Below are 20008 nucleotides of genomic sequence, written 5' to 3'. Positions count from 1 at the left end.
CCCCCCTCAGCTGTCCCCTTCCCCACACCACCGCCCATCAAGGGCCCCTGCAGCCCCTTTCCCATCCGTCACCCCGAGAACCTGCCAGCCCTGGCCAAACCCCAAAGCCAGCCACTAGGACCCCTTCATTTTCAGCTCCCCCTCCACCACACCCCCATTGTCTCCCTGCCCCTTGCATCCGGCCCCCCACTATGTCAGCTCCCCTCCCCCTTCACAGCCCCCATCCCCTTTCACCTACATCTTGCCAAGGCCCCCCTCAATCCCAGGAACACTCCCTTTTCTACTCCCGATGCCCTGTTTCCTTCCCCCAGCCCTAGGGGCTCTCCCGGACAGCTGGGTCCGTTCCTTGCTTGGCAGAGCATGGCCTAGACCCTGGAGAGGGAAGGGACGCCTGCGTGGAGGGTGGGGGTTGCTGGAAAAGATGGGGAGCTGGCTGGGGGACCAGCTTCAGGGAGTCTGAGAAGCCCCTCAACCCCCCTGCTTCCACAGTTTCAGCATGGGTTGGGGGGGTGCACCGAGAAATCACCAGTGCCCCCACGCCAGGTCCCAGTGCCCCCCAGGGGTGGGGGAGAAAAGGTCATGACAGCTGCCCCGCTTTAGCTCTTTAATTAGGGACAATCTAATTAGAACAAGAATCAGGTCACTCAGAGCCAGCCAGGTCCAGGATGGGAGCCGGCGCCCCCTGGAGGGGAGAGGCCCCGTGCCCCATTCCCTGCCTCCGAGCCAGCCAGTCCCTGCCCTGGGGCCGGATGGGAGCCGGCACCCCTAGAGGGGACAGGCCCCGTGCCCCATTCCCTGCCCCCCTGAACCAGCCAGTCCCTGCCCTGGGGCCGGATGGGAGCCGGCGCCCCCGAGGGGGCACAGGCCCCGTGCGGCCCCGCTCAGGCCGGGGGGAGGAAGCTGTCCAGGCTGTAGACGCCCAGGCTGGGCGGCTGGTTCCGGATCCGGTGCCAGAGGTAGCGGGGCAGGCGCTGGAAGCCCACCCCACAGGGGCAGCGGAAGCAGGGGGCGCCGGGGTGCTGCCCCCCATGGCGGCCCAGTGCCCGGCGCCCCTTCAGCGCCTCCCCACAGGTGGCGCAGAGGAAGGCGGCGCCCTCCAGCTGCCAGAGCTGGTGCCGCAGGAGGTGGAGGAGGCCCCGGAACGGCCGGCCGCAGCCGCACCGCCAGCGCCCCGGCCCCCGGCGGTGGGAGCGGAGCTGGGCCGCCCGGCCGTAGCGCACCCCACAGTCCGGGCACCAGAAGTGCCGGCGCCCGCTGGTGTCCAAGGAGCGCTCAAGCCCCCCTGTGCCAGGCTGGCCGGCCACCACCTCCTCCCGCCCGCCAGTGTCCGCCTCCAGCTCCACCACGATAAAGTCGTCCCCGGCCTGTGGTGCCACGCCCCCCAACCAGGGCTCGGCTGCCAGCCCACTACCCAGCGCGTACTCCAGCTCCAGCACCTGGGGCAGCTCGCCGGGGTGGGTGGGCACCAGGTGGAGGAGCAAGGGGGCCCGCGGAGAGGGGGGAAGTTTGAGCGGGCCTGGGGGGCGGCACTGTTGGTTGAGTGGCGGGAGGTAACCCGTGAGCTGGAAAGCCGTGGGCTGAGCGTCTCCGGCCTCGTCGGGAAGCTCCCCCACCATCTGGCTGCCCCACGGGACGAGCCCCTGGGGGTCAGGGAGCAATGGGACCAGGCGGAGGGTCACCGCATCCACTGCTGTGCTGAGGCAGGGCTCAGCTTCCAGGAACAACGAGGGCGGGAGCTCCTCGGCCCGCAGAGGCATGGGGTGGAGGGGACTCACGCCAATTTGGCTTTCCAAGATGGCCGCCGGCTCCTCAGCTCCCACCACCACTGTCCGGAAAGAGTGGAGAGGGCTGGCGCCCACCAGGCTAGCCAAGATGGCCGCCTCCTCCTTGATGTGCGCCGGTGGTGGGGGACTCCCACCAACCAGGCTCTCTAAGATGGCCATTTGCTCCTCGGCATTGATGACCACCGTCCTGAGAGGGCTCCCGTCAATCTGGCCATCTAAGATGGCTGCCTGCTCCTCAGTATTGATGACCAATGTCCTGAGAGTGCTCCCGCCAACCTGGCTATCCAAGATGGCCGCCTGAAGCGCGCTCCCGCCAACCTGGCCATTCATTGGCTGCGGAGGACTCATGACAACCTTGCCATCCAAGATGGTCGCCCGCCCCTCATCCTCCACGTTCATTGGCTGGATAGGACTCATGCCAACTGGCCTAGGCAGGCTGAACTCCCGGCCCAGAGTCGATCTATGCTGCTGGGTCCCTTTGGGCCCTTCCATGCCCTGCCCCTTGCTCGCTGTCCGGGCCTTGGGCATCTGACGCCCCTTTGGCTGCCCCACACGGCTTCCGGGGCGGGCCCCATCCTGCTGTTTCCTGAGGCCAGACGAACCCTCCCAGTTGGCCGGCGGGCAGGGGACATCCCCAGAACCCGCCGGGTTCTTCCCGATGTCTGGCGGCTGGTAGACGTAGGAAGTGAGGGAGCAAGGCCGGGATCCCCATCTCCGCTGCACCCGGATGCCCGCCTGCGCCAGTTTGAGGTGCCACTTGACGTGCCTGGTGAAGCGGGGCTGGTGGGAGAACCTCTTTCCGCACTCCGGGCAGCGCTGCTTCCTCCGAGGCAGGGAGCGGGGCAGGGCCGGCCCGCGCCGCTGGGCCAGCTCCTGGGCATGCTCCTGGGCATGCTGGAGGTAGTGCCACTCCTCCACGAAGACCTGGCAGCACTCCTGGCACTGGTAGGCCCCAAACGCCTGGGTCCCTGGGGCGATGGCAGGCCCTGGGCGGAAGGGGACAATGATGTTCTCCAGAGGCAGGGATTTGGTGGCGAAGGGGGGAGCCAGCAGGTTTGGCGCCAGGGACCGGGGTGGGCGCAAGGGGGGCAGGGAAGTGGGAGCACTGGTCTCCCCGTCATCATCGCTGCTGGAGGCTTCCAGGCCTTCCCATGAGAGGCAGTTCTTTGCGTTCTCCTGGGGGGATGAAATGGGGGTAAGTGGGGGGAGAGAGTACCCCCACACCACTCCCTGTGATACAGCATCCCCTACTGCCACACTGGGGAATTGGGGCCAGCCCTGACTGGGGGTCCTCCACCTCCTGCATCACAGTCTCCTTATGGCTGCCAGGGGGCCAGTCCTGACTGCCGGGAGAGAGCCCCCCATCTCGCCCCCTGCAGTACATCAAGTTCTCTATGGAGTCCCCCCAAAATAAACAGGAAGTGGAGTAAAGTTCCGAGTCCAGACCAAAACTACCCTAAAATGACAGCCATGTATGTGAGGTTCATGCATTTCCTGTCTCAAACTGTTAAGCACCCCCCCTACCCCCAGGCATACGCATCTCAGGGCTGGGTGAGGTGTCCTGTAAAAACAGCCTCTGCCCCACCCCAGAGATGGCTGCATCTCCCGTCCAAGCCGACGCACTGCTGCTCAGACACGAGCGCCGGGACGTACCAGCCGCAGCGGCAGCTCCTCCAACACGCCATCTTCGATCACTTCAATTTCAGCCCCAACCTCCATTGCCGGCACCGGCTCCATGGCTGCCTGCAAGGGAAGCGGGGAACACACTGAGTGGGTAGGCAGCAGCACACCGCGCCCCCCGCCGCCCTGACAGGACTTCACAAGCGCAGAGCAGCTGCTGCTGCCGGTGGGGGCAGAGAGGAGAAACTGAGGCACACAAGCGGGGATGTGCACAAGGTCACACAAAGCATCTGTGGTGGAGTTGGGGATAGAACCCAGGAGTCCCGGCTCCCAGCCCCTCTGCTGTAACCACTAGACCCCACTTCCCTCCCAGAGCCAGGGAGGGGACTCAGGAGTCCTGCGAAGGCAGGGGAAATCAGACCTCAGTTTTCAGGTTGGGGGGGAAGGGAGAGTACATTTCAGGCAACCTGGGAGTGGGGTCTAGTGCACAGAGCGGGGAGAGGTGGGGGACTGCCCAGGGCCTGCGCTGCCAACCTGGGGGTACTTGCCTGGCCCAGGGGTGCAGCTACCCAGCCCAGGACCCCTCCTGCATGGTTCTAGCTGGATCTCAAACACCCCGTGGGGGAGGGAGCAGATCCCCACAGCCCCCGCCCCGCCCCGCCCCTCCCAGCCTGCTGGCCCGGAAGCTGGCAGCCGGGGAGAGGGGGCACAGGGGGATGCTGGGAAGTGTAGTCCCCCCCTTTCAGCTGTGGCCTTTAAATGGCCCAGAGCTGTGGAGTGGGAGGAGGAACAATACGGCCCGTTTTTGCCTGGTACAGGGAAGGGGCGGGGTGGCGCAGAGATGGCGGGGGTGGGGGACGACGGACAGGGAGGTGGGTGTAGGGAGAGGGATGGGGGGCTGGGGGGGGGAAGAGGAAGGGAGGGGTTGTGCGGAGGGGGCGGTGGAGAGAGGAAGTGTTTGGGGGCCGGAGACGGCCGTGGGGGGACGGAGGGACAGGGAGGTGGGTGTAGGGAGAGGGATGGGGGGCTGGGGGGGGAAGAGGCCGTGGGGGGACGGAGGGACAGGGAGGTGGGTGTAGGGAGAGGGATGGGGGGCGAAGAGGCCGTGGGGGGACGGAGGGACAGGGAGGTGGGTGTAGGGACAGGGATGGGGGGCTGGGGGGGGAAGAGGCCGTGGGGGGACGGAGGGACAGGGAGGTGGGTGTAGGGAGAGGGATGGGGGGCTGGGGGGGGAAGAGGCCGTGGGGGGGACGGAGGGACAGGGAGGTGGGTGTAGGGAGAGGGATGGGGGACGGGGGTAAGTCCAGGGAGAGGGGCAGCTGGAGCAGCGGGTACAGGGGGTGGAGGGAGACACACGCGGGTGCAGACGGGTGGGCGCGGGGAGGGAGAGATCAGTAGCTGGGGGGTCCATGGGGCCGGGGGATGGATGAGGGTCCCGGGGGGGTGTACAGGGGTAGATGGGGGTCCGTGGGGGGCGCGGAGACTCTCCCAGCCCGGCCCAGCCTGGGTGCGGGGTCCCTGTTCCGGGTTTATTTGTCTCCGGCTATTTAGCGCCCCCCCCCCGCAGCACTGACCGACGAGGGAAACTGAGGCACGGGGAGCCGGGTCTGACCCGAGCCGCACCATGAACCGGGACAGAACCCAGGCGACCTGGCTCCGCCCCTTGCCCCACCCCCTCGGTCCCGCCCCACTCCCGGAGCCACGCAGAGAACCCAGGCGTCCCAGCTCCCTGCGCATGCGCACTAATGTATTTCCCCAGCTACACTTCTAGCCTCGTTCTGACTGGAGGCCACGCCCCTTAAGCGGGGTATAGTCGGTCAATGCCAGCGCAGTGCGCATGTGCCCCTAGCGGCGGGCGCGGGCGCGAACCCGCCATTTTGGACACGCCCCCCCCGCGCGCAGGCGCGTTCGGAAACAACGGTGGCCGAGCAGGTTCGTTCCAAGCCGGCGCCCAGATGCTCTGTTCGCGCCGCCGGGCTTCCCTAGCAGCCCGTCCCGGCCGCTCCACGGTACCTCAGCCCCAGTGAGCCGCCCGGTATCCCTCCGCCGTTACCGGGGAGACAGTCCCGGCTTCTGCTCTCAGCACCAGCGCTCAGGTATCGCTCCGCGGGGCGGGGTAGATAGTGCCGGGCGACGCGTCACCCTCTTGGTATCCCTCCGAGGGGCGGGCGGTTGGGACGAGTTACCCAGGCCGGTATCCTTCCGCGGGTAGCTAGTTCGGCCTTCCCGTTCCCTAGGGGGTTATTCTTCCGCCGGGTATGTCGGTCTGCGGCCTTTTCCGCAGCCTGGTGACCCGCGCAGCGCATGTAGTCCCTACAGCTTCATAACCTAGGGGAGTATCCTTCCGCGGGTCGCACAGCCGCCGCGAGGAGAGCTCGGCCTGCCCCGTATCCCTCCGCCGGCCCCCGCGGGCGGAGCTCGGCCTGCCCCGTATCCCTCCGCCGGCCCCCACGGGCGGAGCTCGGCCTGCCCCGTATCCCTCCGCCGGCCCCCGCGGCCGGAGCGCGGCCTGCCCCGTATCCCTCCGCCGGCCCCCGCGGGCAGAGCGCGGCCTGCCCCGTATCCCTCCGCCGGCCCCCGCGGGCAGAGCGCGGCCTGCCCCGTATCCCTCCGCCGGCCCCCGCGGCCGGAGCGCGGCCTGCCCCGTATCCCTCCGCCGGCCCCCGCGGCCGGAGCGCGGCCTGCCCCGTATCCCTCCGCCGGCCCCCGCGGGCAGAGCGCGGCCTGCCCCGTATCCCTCCGCCGGCCCCCGCGGCCTGCCCCGTATCCCTCTGCGGACCGTATAGCCCGGGGTGGGGGCATCTCCTGCCCCCATATCCCTCTGCAGGCCATGTAACCCCATTTCACCTTGTCACTTCTCTGTATCTCTCCGCAGGGTATATAATCCCAGTGGCGCCCCCTCGGGCTGGGGTCATAACCCCTCAGCTGAGCAAGACGTATCCCAGCAGCCTCCTACCCCATATCCCCCCACGGGTCTGATAACGCCCCAGTGCTTTAAGCAGCAGGTTCAATATCCCTCCACCGCATGGGCGAAATAGTCCCCCACAAAGGTGCTGGGACTAGGGGTGCGGCTTGACCCGGTTTCCATCATATCCAGCGTTCGTAGTTTGGTTCAATGGCTCTCGGCCACCCTGGCCCCATGCATCGTGTCGACTTCTGTCTGTGGTATCCCTCCGCCATGCTGGCGAAGTAGTCCCACGGGCCCTGGGTTTTCTCTCGGGCATCCTCCCGCTGTGCAGGTTAAGTAGTTCCCTGTAGCGGTTTGATCCTTCGCTGCCTGGGTAAATAGTCCCTGGGGGCTTCTCCAGTATCCCTCCGCCCTTCTGTGCTCGTGTTCTGCCAGGCAGGGTAAATAGTGCAGAGGAAATAGGCCCTGTGTTCTCTGTGGTGTCTCTGTGTCTTGCTAGTTAAATAACCCTGGTGCCCTTCCACCATGTCGAGTAAATAGCCCTAGTGATTGTGTCTCTTCTGTGATATGCCTCCGCAGTGTGGGGGGAAATAGTTCCCAGGAGTGTGCCTCACACGTATATGTATCCGTCTGCCATGCCAGGGAAATAGTCCTTAGCAGCCTCTGCGATATATTCCTTCTCCACCCGTTCAGGGAAATAGTCCCTAGCAGCCTCTTTGCATCGTATACTTGCACCACACTGGCTCTCTTCCCTTCTCTGGTATCCATCCGCCATGCCAAGGAATAGTTCCCAGCAGTCTCTTCTCTGGAATATGTCCCTCCGCCACGCTGGGGAAATAGTCCCAAGTTGATCCCCTGCACCGTATCCTCCGCCGCCGCGCCGGGGTTGACGTGACTCTCGCCCCCCCTCAGGTGGCGGCCATGTCGGACTCCGGGCACAGCCAGCCCGGCCTGTACGGCCCCGACCGCCGGCGCCGCTGGAACCGCGACAAGGAGCTGGGCCCCCCAGGCGGCCCCCAGAGCCTGTCGGGGCCGGGCCGGGAGCGTGACTACGGCCCCTGGGACCGCGAGCGCCGGGTGAGTGATGGGGCAGGGGAGGGGCTGTGGGGCGGGGAAGGGGCCGTGCGAGGACTCCCCCCTCACCCCTCTCCAATCTCTCCCCCAGGAGCCCGCAGAGGAGCCAGTGGGGTCTGTGATGCAGAAGACGCCCATCATCCTGGCCAAGCCGCCCGCTGAGAGGGTAAGACCCACATGGGAAGGGCGCTGCCCCCAGGGCCTGTCACACCCACCCCCTGTGTGTGTGACCCCACCAATAGTGGGGATTGTACCCACCACCACCCGTGCCAGCCCACAGGACTCTGCTGCTTTAGCTAAAGGAGTGGCTTCATCAGCAGGCAGCTGTAGTATAGCTGGTATCGTTCACATGAAGCTAAAGGAGTTCCTCTGCCAGCATGCAGCAGCAGTAGGCTATTAGCTACTATATAGAGCAGCCGCTTAGCAAGGGTGTCTCGCAACCGCTTTTTAACCATTTGCAGGATATGTGAGTCCAGTAAGAGTAAATGAGCTGGGCAGACCTTGGTCAGGAGTCCTGGGTTCTACCCCAGCTCTGGGAGGGGAGTGGGGTCCAATGGGTTAGAGCAAAGGGGGCTGGGAGTCAGGACTCCTGGGTTCTATCCTCAGCTTGAGTAGGGGAGGGGGGGTCTCTACTAGCCTCATTCTCCCCACAGTCCAAACTGGCCCCTGCCCCAGCTCCGGTCCCACCCGCCACTGCCCCGCCCCCCATGGAGAAGCCCATCGTGCTGATGAAGTCGCGGGAGGAAGGCAAAGGCCCAGTGGGGGCGTCAGAGGGGGCTGCCCAGCTCCCCACAGCTGCTGCCAAGGGGGAGAAGGAGGGACAGCGCCCCACGCAACCCGTCTACCAGATCCAGAACCGGGGCATGGGATCCGCTGCGTCTAGCAGCACCATGGACCGTGAGTGCCCGCTGTGGAGATGGGGCGAGGAGCAGCGGGGGGGTGGGGGGCGCTAGGAGGAAGGGGTAGGAGGTTGTAGCCCCAGGGGGGTGGGATGTGGGAAGAGAAGCCAGTCCCCTTTAATATGCATGTAGTTACCAATGCGTGCCACCTGGTGGCAGCCAACCCCTCCCTGCTGAGCTCGTGGGTTTGGGTCTGGGGAGGAAGAGCTGAGAGCCAGGACTCCTGGATTCTCTCCCCAGCTCTGGGAGTGGAGTGGGGTCTAGTGGTTAGAGCTGGGAGTCAGGACTCCTGGGTTCCGTCTGCAGTGGGTTAGAGCAGCACTGGGTGGGACGTCGCGTAGCTAAGCCCCCGGCTCGGGCTGTAAGACTCTCCGAGCCCCGTCTCTTTGTCCCTCCCCCAGCCGTGGTGGGCCAGGCAAAGCTGCTGGCCCCGGAGAAGATGAAGCACAGCATCAAACTGGTGGACGATCAGATGAACTGGTGTGACAGCGCCATCGAGGTACCTGGCCCCGGGACGCCCCTCACCCCACGTAGAGATTCTCCCCGCGACCCCCGGCCCCTAGTAGTGAGGGCAGATTGGAGCCGGCGGCCCCTAGCGGAGAGAGGCCACGTGCCCCGTTCCCTGCACCCCCGAGCCAGCTAGACCCTGTCCTGGGGCTGGATGGGAGCTGGTGCCCCCTAGAGGGGAAAGGCCCCATTCCCCGCCCTCCCCCCGAGCCAGCCAGGCCCTGCTTTTGTACTGCTGCTCCGCAGGACTCGTGGGCTCTAAGGGAGCCGGCTGTCGCTGAGCGCTCTCTCCTCGGCAGTACCTGCTGGACCAGACCGATGTGCTGGTGGTCGGGGTGCTGGGATTACAGGGCACCGGCAAATCCATGCTGATGTCTCTGCTGTCGGCTAACCAACCTGAAGAAGATCAAAGGTACGGGGGTGGGAGGGGGCTTTGTGGGTGTTTCGGGGGGTAGCAACTGGGGAGGGGGCATGCACGGGGTCTGGTGTGTTCGTGCAGGGATGGGCGTGAATGCTGAGTGGCTGGGGCAAGCGGGAAGTTGGGATGGGATGGAGGGGGGCAGGTGGGTGAAGGGCGGATGTGGGTGCTGGGGGGGCACCGGCAGTAGGGGTAGTGGCAAGTGTTTGCGGGGGAGGTGGGATACTGGGGGACAGTGGGGAGGTGGGATGTTGAGGGGGTGTTGGGTGGGGGATGGGCATCAAGAAGCAGGTCAAGGGGGCACATATTTTTCCCCCCCATCTCTACTGACCCTTCTCGGTGTCCGTTGTGCCCCCCCCCCCATCCCAGGGCCTACGTGTTCCGCACCCAGAGCCAGGAGATCAAGGAGCGCGGGGGGAACCAGACCAGCGGCATCGACTTCTTCATCACCCAGGAGCGCATCATCTTCCTCGACACCCAGGTCCCTGCCCCGCCCCCTTCTCCAGGGGGCACCCCCCCTCACAACCACCCCTCTGGTGGCAATGGGCATGGAGATCCTGGCGCAATACTGCCTTTGGCCACCAGGGGGAAGCACCACACAAGGCCACCATCTGTGGCTGCTGGGCCTGCCCCTGGGCCGGTAGCGATAGGGGGCCCATGTGGCACATGGGTTGGCGGGGGCTGATTGGTGGCAGGGTGGGGATGGCTGGGCTCCCTGGCTTTCTAGCAATGGGGGATCTCTATGGGCTGTGGGGGGATTCCCCCGTTGGGCAGTGCAGGGTAACAGTGGAGTGATTCCCTGGGGGGGGGCCCTCCTGGCGGGGACGAGCCCTGATCCGTGTGCATGTCCCTGTGAGCAGCTCTGGACAGTCGGACGCTGTAACGCTCTCTGCCCCATGTCCCCCTCCAGCCGATTCTCAGCCCTTCCATCCTGGACCATCTCATCAACAACGACCGCAAGCTGCCCCCCGAGTACAACCTGCCCCACACCTACGTGGAGATGCAGGTAGGCTACTGCCCCCCACCTCCCATCCGGCCCCAGGGCGGGCACTAGCTGGCTCACTGGGACGAGGAATGGGGAACGGGGCCTTTCCCATCTATGGGGTGCTAGCTCCAATTCAGCCCCAGGGCCGGGGGCTGGCTGGCTCTGGGGGCCAGGGAACGGGACAGGGGGCCTTGCCCTTCTAGGGAGTGCTGGCTCTGATCCAGCTCCAGGGTGGGGGGTAATGGGATACACAGCTATGATTTGTTGCTACTATTTGGGGGGGGCATTCGCTTTGCTGGCTCGGTCCTGGGGGGAGACCCCACCCCAAAACTCCTCCTTGGACAGCTGCTCTGCTCCCTGCAGTCCCTGCAGATCGCGGCCTTCCTCTTCACGGTCTGCCACGTGGTCATTGTGGTGCAGGACTGGTTCACCGACCTAAGTCTGTACAGGTGAGAAGGCCCCTAGCAGGATGGGGCATGGGGCCCTTCCCCTCTGGGGGGTGCTGGCTCCCATCCAGCCTCAGGGCTGGGACTGGTTGTCTGGAGTGGGGCAGGGGCAGGAAATGGGGCATGGGATCTTTCCCCTCTAGGGGGTGCCGGCTCTGACCTAGTGCCATGGCTGGGACTGGCTGGCTCTGGAGGGAAGGGAATGGGACACGGGGTCTTTTCCCTCGGGGGGGCACTGGCTTCCATCGAGTCCCAGGGCTGGGACTGGCTGGCTTGGGGTGGGGGATGGGAATGGGGCACTGGCTCTGATCTGGCCCCAGGCTGTTTCGGGGGATGGGCTCCGGGCCCCTCTAGCTCAGCAATTCACGTGTGACTCAAGTTTGCCAGGTCTCAGCCCCATTCCCGACAGGGACCCCCCCGCCTCTCCTACAGGCACTAAGTTGCCCCGGGGACCCAGAGCCCCCCAGCTCCCCACTAACCGCAGCTCCCTGTGTCCCCACGGCAGATTCCTGCAGACGGCCGAGATGGTGAAACCCTCTACGCCCTCCCCCAGCCACGAGTCCACCGGCTCCTCAGGCGCCGATGAGGGCACGGAGTACTATCCCCACGTCGGTGAGCAGCCGCTGCCCTCCGCAGCACGGCGCCCCCCAGCGCCAGCCTGGGGCATCGGGGCCCGCTCTGACTGCAAAGGGGGAGTCCCTACCCCGCTCACATAGCACAGCACCCTCTAGTGTTCCCTTGGTGAATGGGGCCAGGTTATTCTATCAGGTGTTGGTCTGTGCTGTCATGTCCAGGCTGAATTTCCTCTCTCCCCCCCCTACCCCCCCCCGGCGTCTCTGCCCCTTGCTCCAGTTTTTCTGCAGAACAAGGCCAAGCGGGAGAATTTCTGTCCCCGGAACCTGAAGCAGATGCATGTGGTTATCGATAAAATCATGATGCACTCGCACCTGAAATACAAGGGTAAGCCTTTCCCGCTAGCTCCCCCTGCGTGGGGGTGGGGTGAACAGGGCCCCGGACACCTGGGTTCCAGGACGCAGAGCTAATGGCCCAGTCCCTGCAGGGGAATTTGGAATGACCAGGAATGGCTGGAAGCTTGGGTGTGATTCTCACTTCGAAAGTAACACAGCGCCCCCTAGTGCCACGCTGGGGCTTTGGGGCCAGCCCTGACTGCCAGGGGAGAGCCCCCACCCTGCTCCCTGCAGCGCAGCGCCCCCTAGTGCCGCGCTGGGGCCAGCTGGCTCGTGTGTCTGTTTCTCAGGCACTCTCTCCATGCTGGAGTGTAACATCTTCCCTGGCCTGCCCTACGACTACCTGGACACGGAGGTGAATCTCTTCCTGCTGCCGTTCGCAGACAGTGACGCCGACGACGCTTTCCCCAGAGCAGGTAGGGAGTTGGGATCCTGCCCCCAGAGTCCTACCCTGCCGTTCCTCTGTGCCCCACTAGGTGACGCTGTGAGTATTTCTCCCCCTGGGCTGGGGAGCAGGCGTCTGCAGTCCTGGGGCGCGGCCTCTAGGGCGGCGCTGTCCTATGCCCCCTTGTGGTCCCTGAGTGCGGTCCCTGGGGCAGTGCCCCCCTCTGCCCCCCTGCGGTCCTCGGGGCAGCCCTATTCTCATTCTCTCCCCCCTTGTTCTTGCAGCTCCTGGGGGCGGCCCTCTCTTCTCCCTGCTGCCCGGGTACAAGGGGCACCCCAGCTTCCAGTCGCTCGTGGTCAAGCTGCGCAGCCAGATCATGTCTATGGCGCGGCCCCAGCTCTCCCACACCATCCTGACGGAGAAGAACTGGTGAGGGGCCAGATACAGCTGAGGGAGCAGTGGATTGTGGGTAGGCAAGTTGGGTAGGAGATTATGGGGCAAAAGATTATGGGTAAGTAAGCGGGGTGGGGAGGGGGTACGCCGCTGGCAGTCAGTGCCAGCCCTGATGCCCCAAGGTGGTGCTAGGGGACACTGTGCTGCTGGGGGCGGGGTGGGGGCTCTCCCCTGGCAGCAAGGACTGGTCCCGAAGCCCCAGGGTGACACTAGGGGGCACAGTGCAGCAGGGGGCAGGGTGGGGGCTCTCCCCCGACCGTCGGCGCTGACCCATATGCTATGCACCCCCCGGCAGGTTCCACTATGCTGCCCGGATCTGGGACGGGGTGAAGAAATCCTCGGCGCTCTCGGAGTACAGCCGCCTGCTGGCCTGAGCGACTGCCGCCCGAGAAGCCACTGCGCTGGGGGGCCGCACCGGGGCCCCCGCTCTCTGCCTCCTGGGGCAGAAGAGGCCTGCTGGGCAGCCCGGGAGGTGCTGTTTGGTGGCTGGCCCCAGGCGGGGTGCGGGAGAGCCTGGGCGGGACACCCTCCCCGGCCACCATCCCACCCCCAGAGGGCACCTGGGGCAGAGCCATCCTGACCCCCCCCCAAGCCGTGGAGCTCCCTCAGCCAGAAAGGGGTACTTGGTGGGGGGGAGCCCTCGCCTCTCCCAGCCTGCCCGGGGCTGAGAATGCACCCGCTACGATGCCACAGGGCAAGATCGGGGCGGGGGTGAACCATAGGGCAGGGCCACAGTCCTGAACCAGTGCCCCATGGAGCTGAGCCCTTCATCTCCTCTTCCCCTGCTTCCTTCCTTCCTCTTCATCTCTCCTTCCCTCCCTCCCTCCATCCCTCCCCATGTCTCATCCACACCAGCCTTAAGGAAGAATCTCTTCCCCTCCCCCCATTCACGCCCCTTCTTTGTCCTTCCAACTGTCCCTGCCGCATGTGAAGCTCTGACCCCATATCGGGGTCCCCCACAATGGCCATAGGGTCTTCCCATGCTGTGCCCCACCCCCACCACTCCTGCTAATAAAGAGAGTTTCAAGCTGGGCACTGACTGTGTCGTGGATTTTTTTTTTAACACCTGGAGAAGTGGCTGCACTGGGGCAGAGCGTCTCGTGCAGACCCCACGCCCCCGATCCGACCAATGGGCTCATCCACCCGGGCCTGTCTACCTGGTATCGGGCACCTGCGATGTGTCAGACCAACGGGCCCGTCTATACTGGTAGTGGGTTGAGGGGGCTCAGGTTAGGCCTTTGTGGAAAGATTGTAAAGTCAGCACTGTGTTCCCTCTCAAAGACAGGGATAGAACCCAGGAGTCCTGGCTTCTCCCCTGCCCCTGCTGTACCACTAGATCCCACTCCCCTCCCAGAGCCAGGGATAGAACCCAGGAGTTCTGGCTCCCATTTTCTACCCCACCATCATAAAATAAGTTTAATTTAAAGTTTGTTTTTAATCAACCACCCGCAAAACAATCCCACGTTTTACTGAACCACACCCTGATTGCACCAAAGCGAGGCTGATCCCAGACCAGGGGTGCTGAGCTCCCACAATCCTCCACTGGGAGCTGCAAGGCTCCCCCTACAGGGCCCCAAAATAGCACCACAGCCTGTGGCCTCCCGTTACCCTCCCGGGTTGCTTTCCCCCTCCATGGTGGGAGACAGCACCGCTGGCACGGAGCAGGTGCCCTTCGGGACAAGTCCGGAGAGCCTGTGGGTCCCATGGAGGCCAGCTGGTCACATGCTGCTCTGATACCCGCCGACTTCCCAGCTGGTGTCCATCAGCCCAACACCGACCTCTTCTCGCTGAGGAGCCGGCACCGAAATCTCTGCCATGGCCGGCAGACTGAGCTCAGTGCTGCGGCCAAGATCCCCCCCCCCCCCTCCCCCCCGCCGCCCCTCCTTCAAACGTCCGTCTCGAAGGCCTTGATGAGGACGCTGTGGGCGTCCCTGGCGACTTCGTCGAGGAAGCTGCGGAGCATGTAATAGGTGGTTGCGAAGGAGATCCCCCCGGCCACCATGGACCCAAACACCGGCACCGTGCTGGCCAGGTACTCAATGAACATCAGTGCTCCTCCTCCGGCTTTGGTCAGCAACTTCAGCACCAGGTCCCTGGAGATCTCCCTGGGCAGAGGCGACTTGATGGCCTCTTTGATGTCCTCCACGGGTTTGCCCACCTTCTCAGCCAGCTTGCAGAGCGACTCGTCGTCCAAGCCGAAGGTCTGGCGGTATTTAGAGAGGGTTTTGACCAGGATGGTCATGTCGCAGGCCACCGAGAGCCCCGGGATGGGGACAGCGGCCACGCTGCAGGAGATAGTGGCCAGCTTCCAGATCTGCCTCTGCATGGCTTCCTTCTTCCTCTGCAGGACGCCCAGTGAAATGTTGGGCAAAGCCAGGAGGAACGCGTGTCTCTTGTGGCTAGGCAGCTCCTTCGCCAAGGTTTCCTCCAGCGCCAGGAAGTCGTAGCTGCCCAGCTCCCAGCTGGAGAGGAGGAAGACGGTTGGGGAAGCCACCCCTTCGGCCAGCAGCCGCTGGCAGCAGTCGTCCCGGATCTGCGTCAGGACCCCCTGCTCACTGTAGCTCGCCGACCGCCTTTTTCTGGCCGCGTCCAGGTCGTTGTCCACCTTGGAGCGCACGAAGTAGAAGCGCTTGCCCATGTCCTGGATCTCCCGGGCCAGCTGGGCATGGTTGGCTCGGAAGCGCTCGGAGGCGATGAGGATGAAGAAATCGTAGCGGGGGAAGCCCACCCGCTCCAGGTAGGTGTGGGACTGGAACTCCGGGGTGCCGATGCCTGGCAGGTCCCACAGCGTCACGTTGGGGTGCCTGGGGTGGGGGTACGGGGTCGGCTCCATGGTGGTCTCCACCACCCCCGTGGCGGCCGCTCCCTCGTCATGGTCCTGCAGGCCGCGGATGGCATTGACGAAGGAGGATTTGCCGGAGCCAGACTCCCCGGTCACGGCAATGTCCAGCCGGGCGTTCTCCAAGGCCTCCAGGCTCTCCAGGATCTTCGAGGCGGCTTCGTCCATCCGGCCCCCTTCCAGGGCGTCCCTGATCTCCACGATGTCCTCGTCGGTGATGATGTCATACTCCTCCGTGAAGGTGCTCTCCGGGGGGGTCTGATCAGCCATGGGGCTTGGGAGAGCACTGGGGGGGAAGGGGGACAGAGAGATGCAGAAGTGGGGGTTAATGTAGGGAAACAGGACACGGGGCCTTTCCCCTCTAGGGGACGCCAGCTCCCACCCGGCCCCAGGGCGGGGACTGGCTGGCCCAGGGGGGCAGGGAATGGAGCATGGGGGCCTTTCCTCTCTGGGGGTTGCCGGCCCTGTTCCAGCCCAGGGCAGGGGCTGCCTGGCTCAGGGGGGCCAGGAATGAGTTTCCCCCTTCCATTGGGGGGTGGGGGTAGGCAAAAGCCAGGAGCCCAAGCCAGGGCACTTCACCTGCCCCCACCCACATCATCAACAGACGTCTCCTCAAAGTGGCCCCCATCCCTGGGGGGTTAGGCAGAAAAAGGGGAGGGTTCCCCAGTTTGCACATGCGCACCCACCCCCCCGGCCGGTCTGGGTCAGTCGCTCACTGGCCCCGTGGGGCACTGCCCGGGTCCCCCTGGGCACAGCCCCATTTGGGGTGGTGGAAGGAAGGATGGGGGGGTCCCCCTGTCCTGTTCGGATTCAGTCTGTCCTCATCTCTCCGTCTGCCCCCTGGCTCCTCCTCTGTCTGCCCCCGATTCCACCCCTGGCTCCCCCCACCCCTCTTCCCCCCCCCATTCCACCCCAGCTCCCCCTCTCTCTGCTCCCCATTCCGACCCCTTTACCCCGCTTCCCCCCCATTCTTCTCCCTCTGCCCCCCGAGTCCACCACAGCTCCCCCCTCTCTCTGCTCCCCATTCCGACCCCTTTACCCCCTGCTTCCCCCCCATTCTTCTCCCTCTGTCCCCTGGCTCCTCCCCTTCTACCCTCCCCCCTCTGGCAGCTTCCCACCCACCCTGTTTGCTTCGACCCCCCCGTCCCCCGTGTTTCCTTCCATCTCCCCCCTCCCCCCCGTCCCTGCTTCCTTCCCCTTCCATCCGTCTGGCTGCCCCCCCCACCCCCCGTCTGTCTGTCTGCCCCCTTCCCCATGGTTACCTCCCAAGTGGGGCCAGATCTGTCCTTGTCCCCTGCTGGAGGCGACCTGCGGGCTCATGGGTTTCACTTTCGTTTCCTGTGTGTGTGTGTGTGTGTGTGTGTGTGTCCCTGCTGCCCCCTGCTGGAAGGAAGGAGCCCTGCTGTGTGTGTGTGTGTGTGTGTGTGTGTGTGTGTGTGTGATTACACACACGCACCGCCCCTGTTGGAAGGAATTAACTCTGCTGCGTTTGTCCCTGTGCCCCTCCTAGAGCAAATCCCCACAACCTGCACCCCCTGCCCTGTCTGCCCAACCCGCCGCTCATTGACCAGCCTTGTGCCACTGGGTATCTCCCCCACGGAGCAGGGCTTACCCCCGGCAGGGACCCACACGGCTCATCTCCTCCTCCAGCAAGGGCAAGGCCGGCACAGAGCAGATTCCATCCCCTCCCCACTGGGCCCTGGTCACTTAACAATCCAGCCTGGGGCTTACTCAGAAAAACCAGTCCGGCCGTGCGTGCGGGAGACCCCTCGTGCCACCCACTCGTGCTCCACACTGGGAGCTGCGGCACTGTTTGTTCACAGTCACTGGACACAGCGGGATCAAACGGCGACAGCGTTTGACCCAGAAAACCCACCCACGCTAGCAGGCTGCGTTCCCTGTCCCGTGGTAGCCTCCAGCATAAGCTGTATCACAGTCTTGCAAGGGTTATTGCCTCTCCCCTCCCCCCCGAATTTCCTGCTACTGCAAATATTTAAAATAGATACAAATCTGGGCGGTGGGAACGTGTCACACACGTAATTTGGCACAACTGTGAGCATGTAAATGATTAAAAATAAAAAACTTAAAAATCCAGAGCATCATCCATCGAAATTCTAAGTAAACAAATCGAATTCTGCGGTGCCTGAATCTAGCCTGTGTTCGGTGTCGGCCGTGTTGCATGTTCCCTTACGGTCATTGTATCGCGTGTCGCAGTGTGGTGGGGTGTGCGCCCCACCCAGGCCCCGAACGGCTTAGTGTGGGCCTGAGATGGCACCAGGCCGCACCGGCAGAGCCAGGGGCTGGAGCAGGCGAGTGAGTATAAAGAAGGGAAGTGGGCAGCGGAAGGGGACTGCGGGGAAGGAGTCTGCAGTCGCTCCCTGGGCCTAGCAGGAGCCTATGGGGAAGGAGAAGCCCTGGGGCCTAGTCTGGCTGGAGGAGGCTGGCAAGCAGCCGGGGGGGGGGGATTTTAAGGGGACGCTCCTGATTTTGGGGGCTTTTTCTTATATAGGCATCTATTATCCCCCACTCCCATCCTGATTTTTCACACTTGCCCTCTAGTCACCCTAGTCAGGCCGGGTTGGAAGAGCCCAGGAACCGGCAGGCAGGAGTGGCTGGGGGTGGCAGGTTCCGGTGTAGCGGGAGGGCCCGGTTTCCCCCAGCAGCCACTGGCTGGGCAGCGCGAGGCCAGAGAAGGGGGCCAAGGCCGTCGGAAAGCCCAGCGGCAAAGGGGAAGCCTGTCGACACCACCCGGCTACGGCAGGAGGAAATTGGCGACAGCAAGGAAATTTTCCTGGCCACGTGTTGTGTGGTCCCCCCAGTTTGACTGGCCCTCATGCTTGATACTGTCGGCAGATGTTCGGCTGCGTGCGTGTGTGTTCTTCCTGCGTGGGGTCCCCGTCCCGCTCTGATTCAGATCTCCCAGCTCTGCGCAGACAGCCGGCTCAGCCGCCCTCGAGCGAACCGCCCAATAAATCCACAGACTCGGCTCGTAGCGAAGGAACTTGGTCAGGTTTATTGTCAGCGAAGCACGGTGCTAAGGCCCTGGCTCAATGGGAACAGGTACCCTACCTCAGCTATGCCAGCTGCAATGAACTAGCTCAGTTAAGGGCAGGACTTTCCATTGTCCCCTAGGCCAGCCAAAGATGCTGCCTCTGTGTCTTTATTCACCGATACAAACAAGTGCTGCATCACTCCTGACGTATTTGGGTGCTACCTGTTACCTTGTACGTGTTGGTTCAGTCAAAACCTCTCTATTCATCACCCTGTCATCCTGAGCTCATCTTTCGGCTGGGTCAGCGTGTTCCTGTTCTCCTTGGGGGATGTGTTTGGTATCGAGGGGTTCTGGTACCACCTTTCTGCAATGCGCTTGCGGCTCTATTCTTACGCCTAGCACAACCTAGGGATGTGCGTTTCTGCTGGATTAGCCCCGTGCTTGTCAGATCCTGTGAGCCAGGCCTGCCTCTTGCTCTCAGCTTAACTTTGCTTTAGATCAGCTTTTTGTCTTTTTGCAGGGAGGATGGTTACCCATCATCCCACCAAAGTATAATGCATGGACTGAAGATGACCCAGTGGGATAAACACTGTTATGTGGCCACCTTATTTAACCATCTGTACATTCATGCCCCATCGGTCCAGGCCCACTGACGGGGGAGGAGGGACAAAGGGGGCAATTTCCCAGGGGCCTGGGCAATTTAAAAGGGCCTGGGGGCCCTGGCCATAGCCGCTGCTGCGGGTAGTGTCGGCGACAGCCGGGAACCCCAGCTCAGCTTGGTGCTGAAGGGAGCAGTGGGGGAGCCCGGAGGGGGGCACTACTGGCAGGAAGGAAGAAAGCCGGAAAAACAAGGTAGAGAGACATGGGGATGGAGCTCTGTAACCTCCAAGGGGAGCTGGAAGCCCGGGCTGAGCAGCGGGTCCTTCCCCATCTGGGCCTGCGCCAGGGACAGACTGTGTGCCCAGGGGGCCTTTCTCCAGCTAGACCTAGCCCCGGGCTTTGCCGCCCCCGGCCCGGAGCCGCAGGCACCAGGTCCCAGAGAAACCTGGGCCAGCACTGGGTCCAGGCTGGGAGCCGCAGGTCTCACAGCCCCCGGGGATCTGCTCCCAGGCGGGGCACACGCCTGGACAGCGATGGAGCCACCCACTACCCACCCCGCTCCCTGCAGCACAATGCCCCCTAGCGCCGCACTGGGGCTTTGGGGCCAGCCCTGACGGCCGAGGGGAGAGCGCCCCCACTGAGCCCCTCAGCCTGCAATGTCCCACAGGGCTGCATGCCCATGCCCGGCTGCAGATCCTTGGGTTCTGGTTTAGGGATGAGCGGCGCCCACTGAGGTCCATGGGAGCTGCTGCTTCTCAGCTCTGCACAGATTAGCCCAGTGAACCATGGGTTAAATTCTCAGAGATGGAGGCATCCAACATCCGGACCATTTGAGGAAAGCCCAGCCCTAGACCCCCCTCCCAGGACTGCCTGCAGCTGAGCTGCCAGCAACCAGCTGGGTCATAGCCCCAGACAACAGCTCTCCTAACACGTGGGGAACGTCTGGCAGTGCTCTAGCCACAGGTGAGACTCTGCGAGACATCGCAGCGCATCTGTCCAAACCCATGCACGCACGCACTCGCTCCATCCATCCCCAGCCACCCCCTCTATTTATCTGTCCCCACCCCCCATCTATCCCCCCTTTATCTATCTATCTATCCCCATCCACCCCTTCTATCTATCCCCCATCT

General features: G+C 64.0%; 3 protein-coding genes across 8 annotated transcripts; 1 reads left to right on the top strand and 2 right to left on the bottom strand.

Moving 5' to 3' along the window:
- Window positions 1-213: 213 nt before the first annotated feature.
- On the bottom strand, window positions 214-5061 carry LOC119847637. The gene is made up of 3 exons (XM_043502054.1): window positions 4979-5061; window positions 3438-3527; window positions 214-2960 (listed from the first exon to the last, which is right to left on the bottom strand). Exons 2-3 carry the CDS (start codon window positions 3519-3521, stop codon window positions 882-884), a joined length of 2163 nt encoding a protein of 720 aa, XP_043357989.1. The 5' UTR covers window positions 3522-3527; window positions 4979-5061; the 3' UTR covers window positions 214-881.
- SMG9 (SMG9 nonsense mediated mRNA decay factor) lies at window positions 4149-13479 on the top strand. Of its 5 annotated transcripts, none has more exons than XM_038382579.2 (14): window positions 4149-4216; window positions 7225-7389; window positions 7478-7552; window positions 8040-8283; window positions 8687-8784; window positions 9092-9204; window positions 9580-9691; window positions 10121-10216; window positions 10559-10644; window positions 11147-11253; window positions 11494-11601; window positions 11900-12025; window positions 12279-12423; window positions 12743-13479. In XM_038382579.2, the coding sequence occupies exons 2-14, from the start codon at window positions 7234-7236 to the stop codon at window positions 12819-12821; spliced, it is 1545 nt and encodes a 514-aa protein (XP_038238507.1). In that variant the 5' UTR covers window positions 4149-4216; window positions 7225-7233; the 3' UTR covers window positions 12822-13479. The 5 variants fall into 5 exon arrangements, with proteins under 5 accessions (XP_038238507.1, XP_038238511.1, XP_038238510.1 ...); XM_038382582.2 differs by lacking the exon at window positions 4149-4216 and adding an exon at window positions 5215-5500 and having other exon boundaries at window positions 12279-12463; XM_038382578.2 differs by lacking the exon at window positions 4149-4216 and adding an exon at window positions 5222-5500.
- A 383-nt stretch (window positions 13480-13862) lies between these two features.
- Window positions 13863-16691, bottom strand: LOC119847659 (interferon-inducible GTPase 5-like). Of its 2 annotated transcripts, none has more exons than XM_038382604.1 (2): window positions 16549-16691; window positions 13863-15572 (listed from the first exon to the last, which is right to left on the bottom strand). In XM_038382604.1, the coding sequence occupies exon 2, from the start codon at window positions 15554-15556 to the stop codon at window positions 14333-14335; it is 1224 nt and encodes a 407-aa protein (XP_038238532.1). In that variant the 5' UTR covers window positions 15557-15572; window positions 16549-16691; the 3' UTR covers window positions 13863-14332. The 2 variants fall into 2 exon arrangements, with proteins under 2 accessions (XP_038238532.1, XP_043357995.1); XM_043502060.1 differs by lacking the exon at window positions 16549-16691 and adding an exon at window positions 16003-16135.
- Window positions 16692-20008: the final 3317 nt, after the last annotated feature.

This window comes from Dermochelys coriacea, chromosome 24, assembly GCF_009764565.3.
Source record: "Dermochelys coriacea isolate rDerCor1 chromosome 24, rDerCor1.pri.v4, whole genome shotgun sequence".
NCBI lineage: Eukaryota > Metazoa > Chordata > Testudines > Dermochelyidae > Dermochelys > Dermochelys coriacea.
Note: the sequence above shows the minus strand (reverse complement) of the source record. Positions and strands in the feature narration are given on the sequence as shown.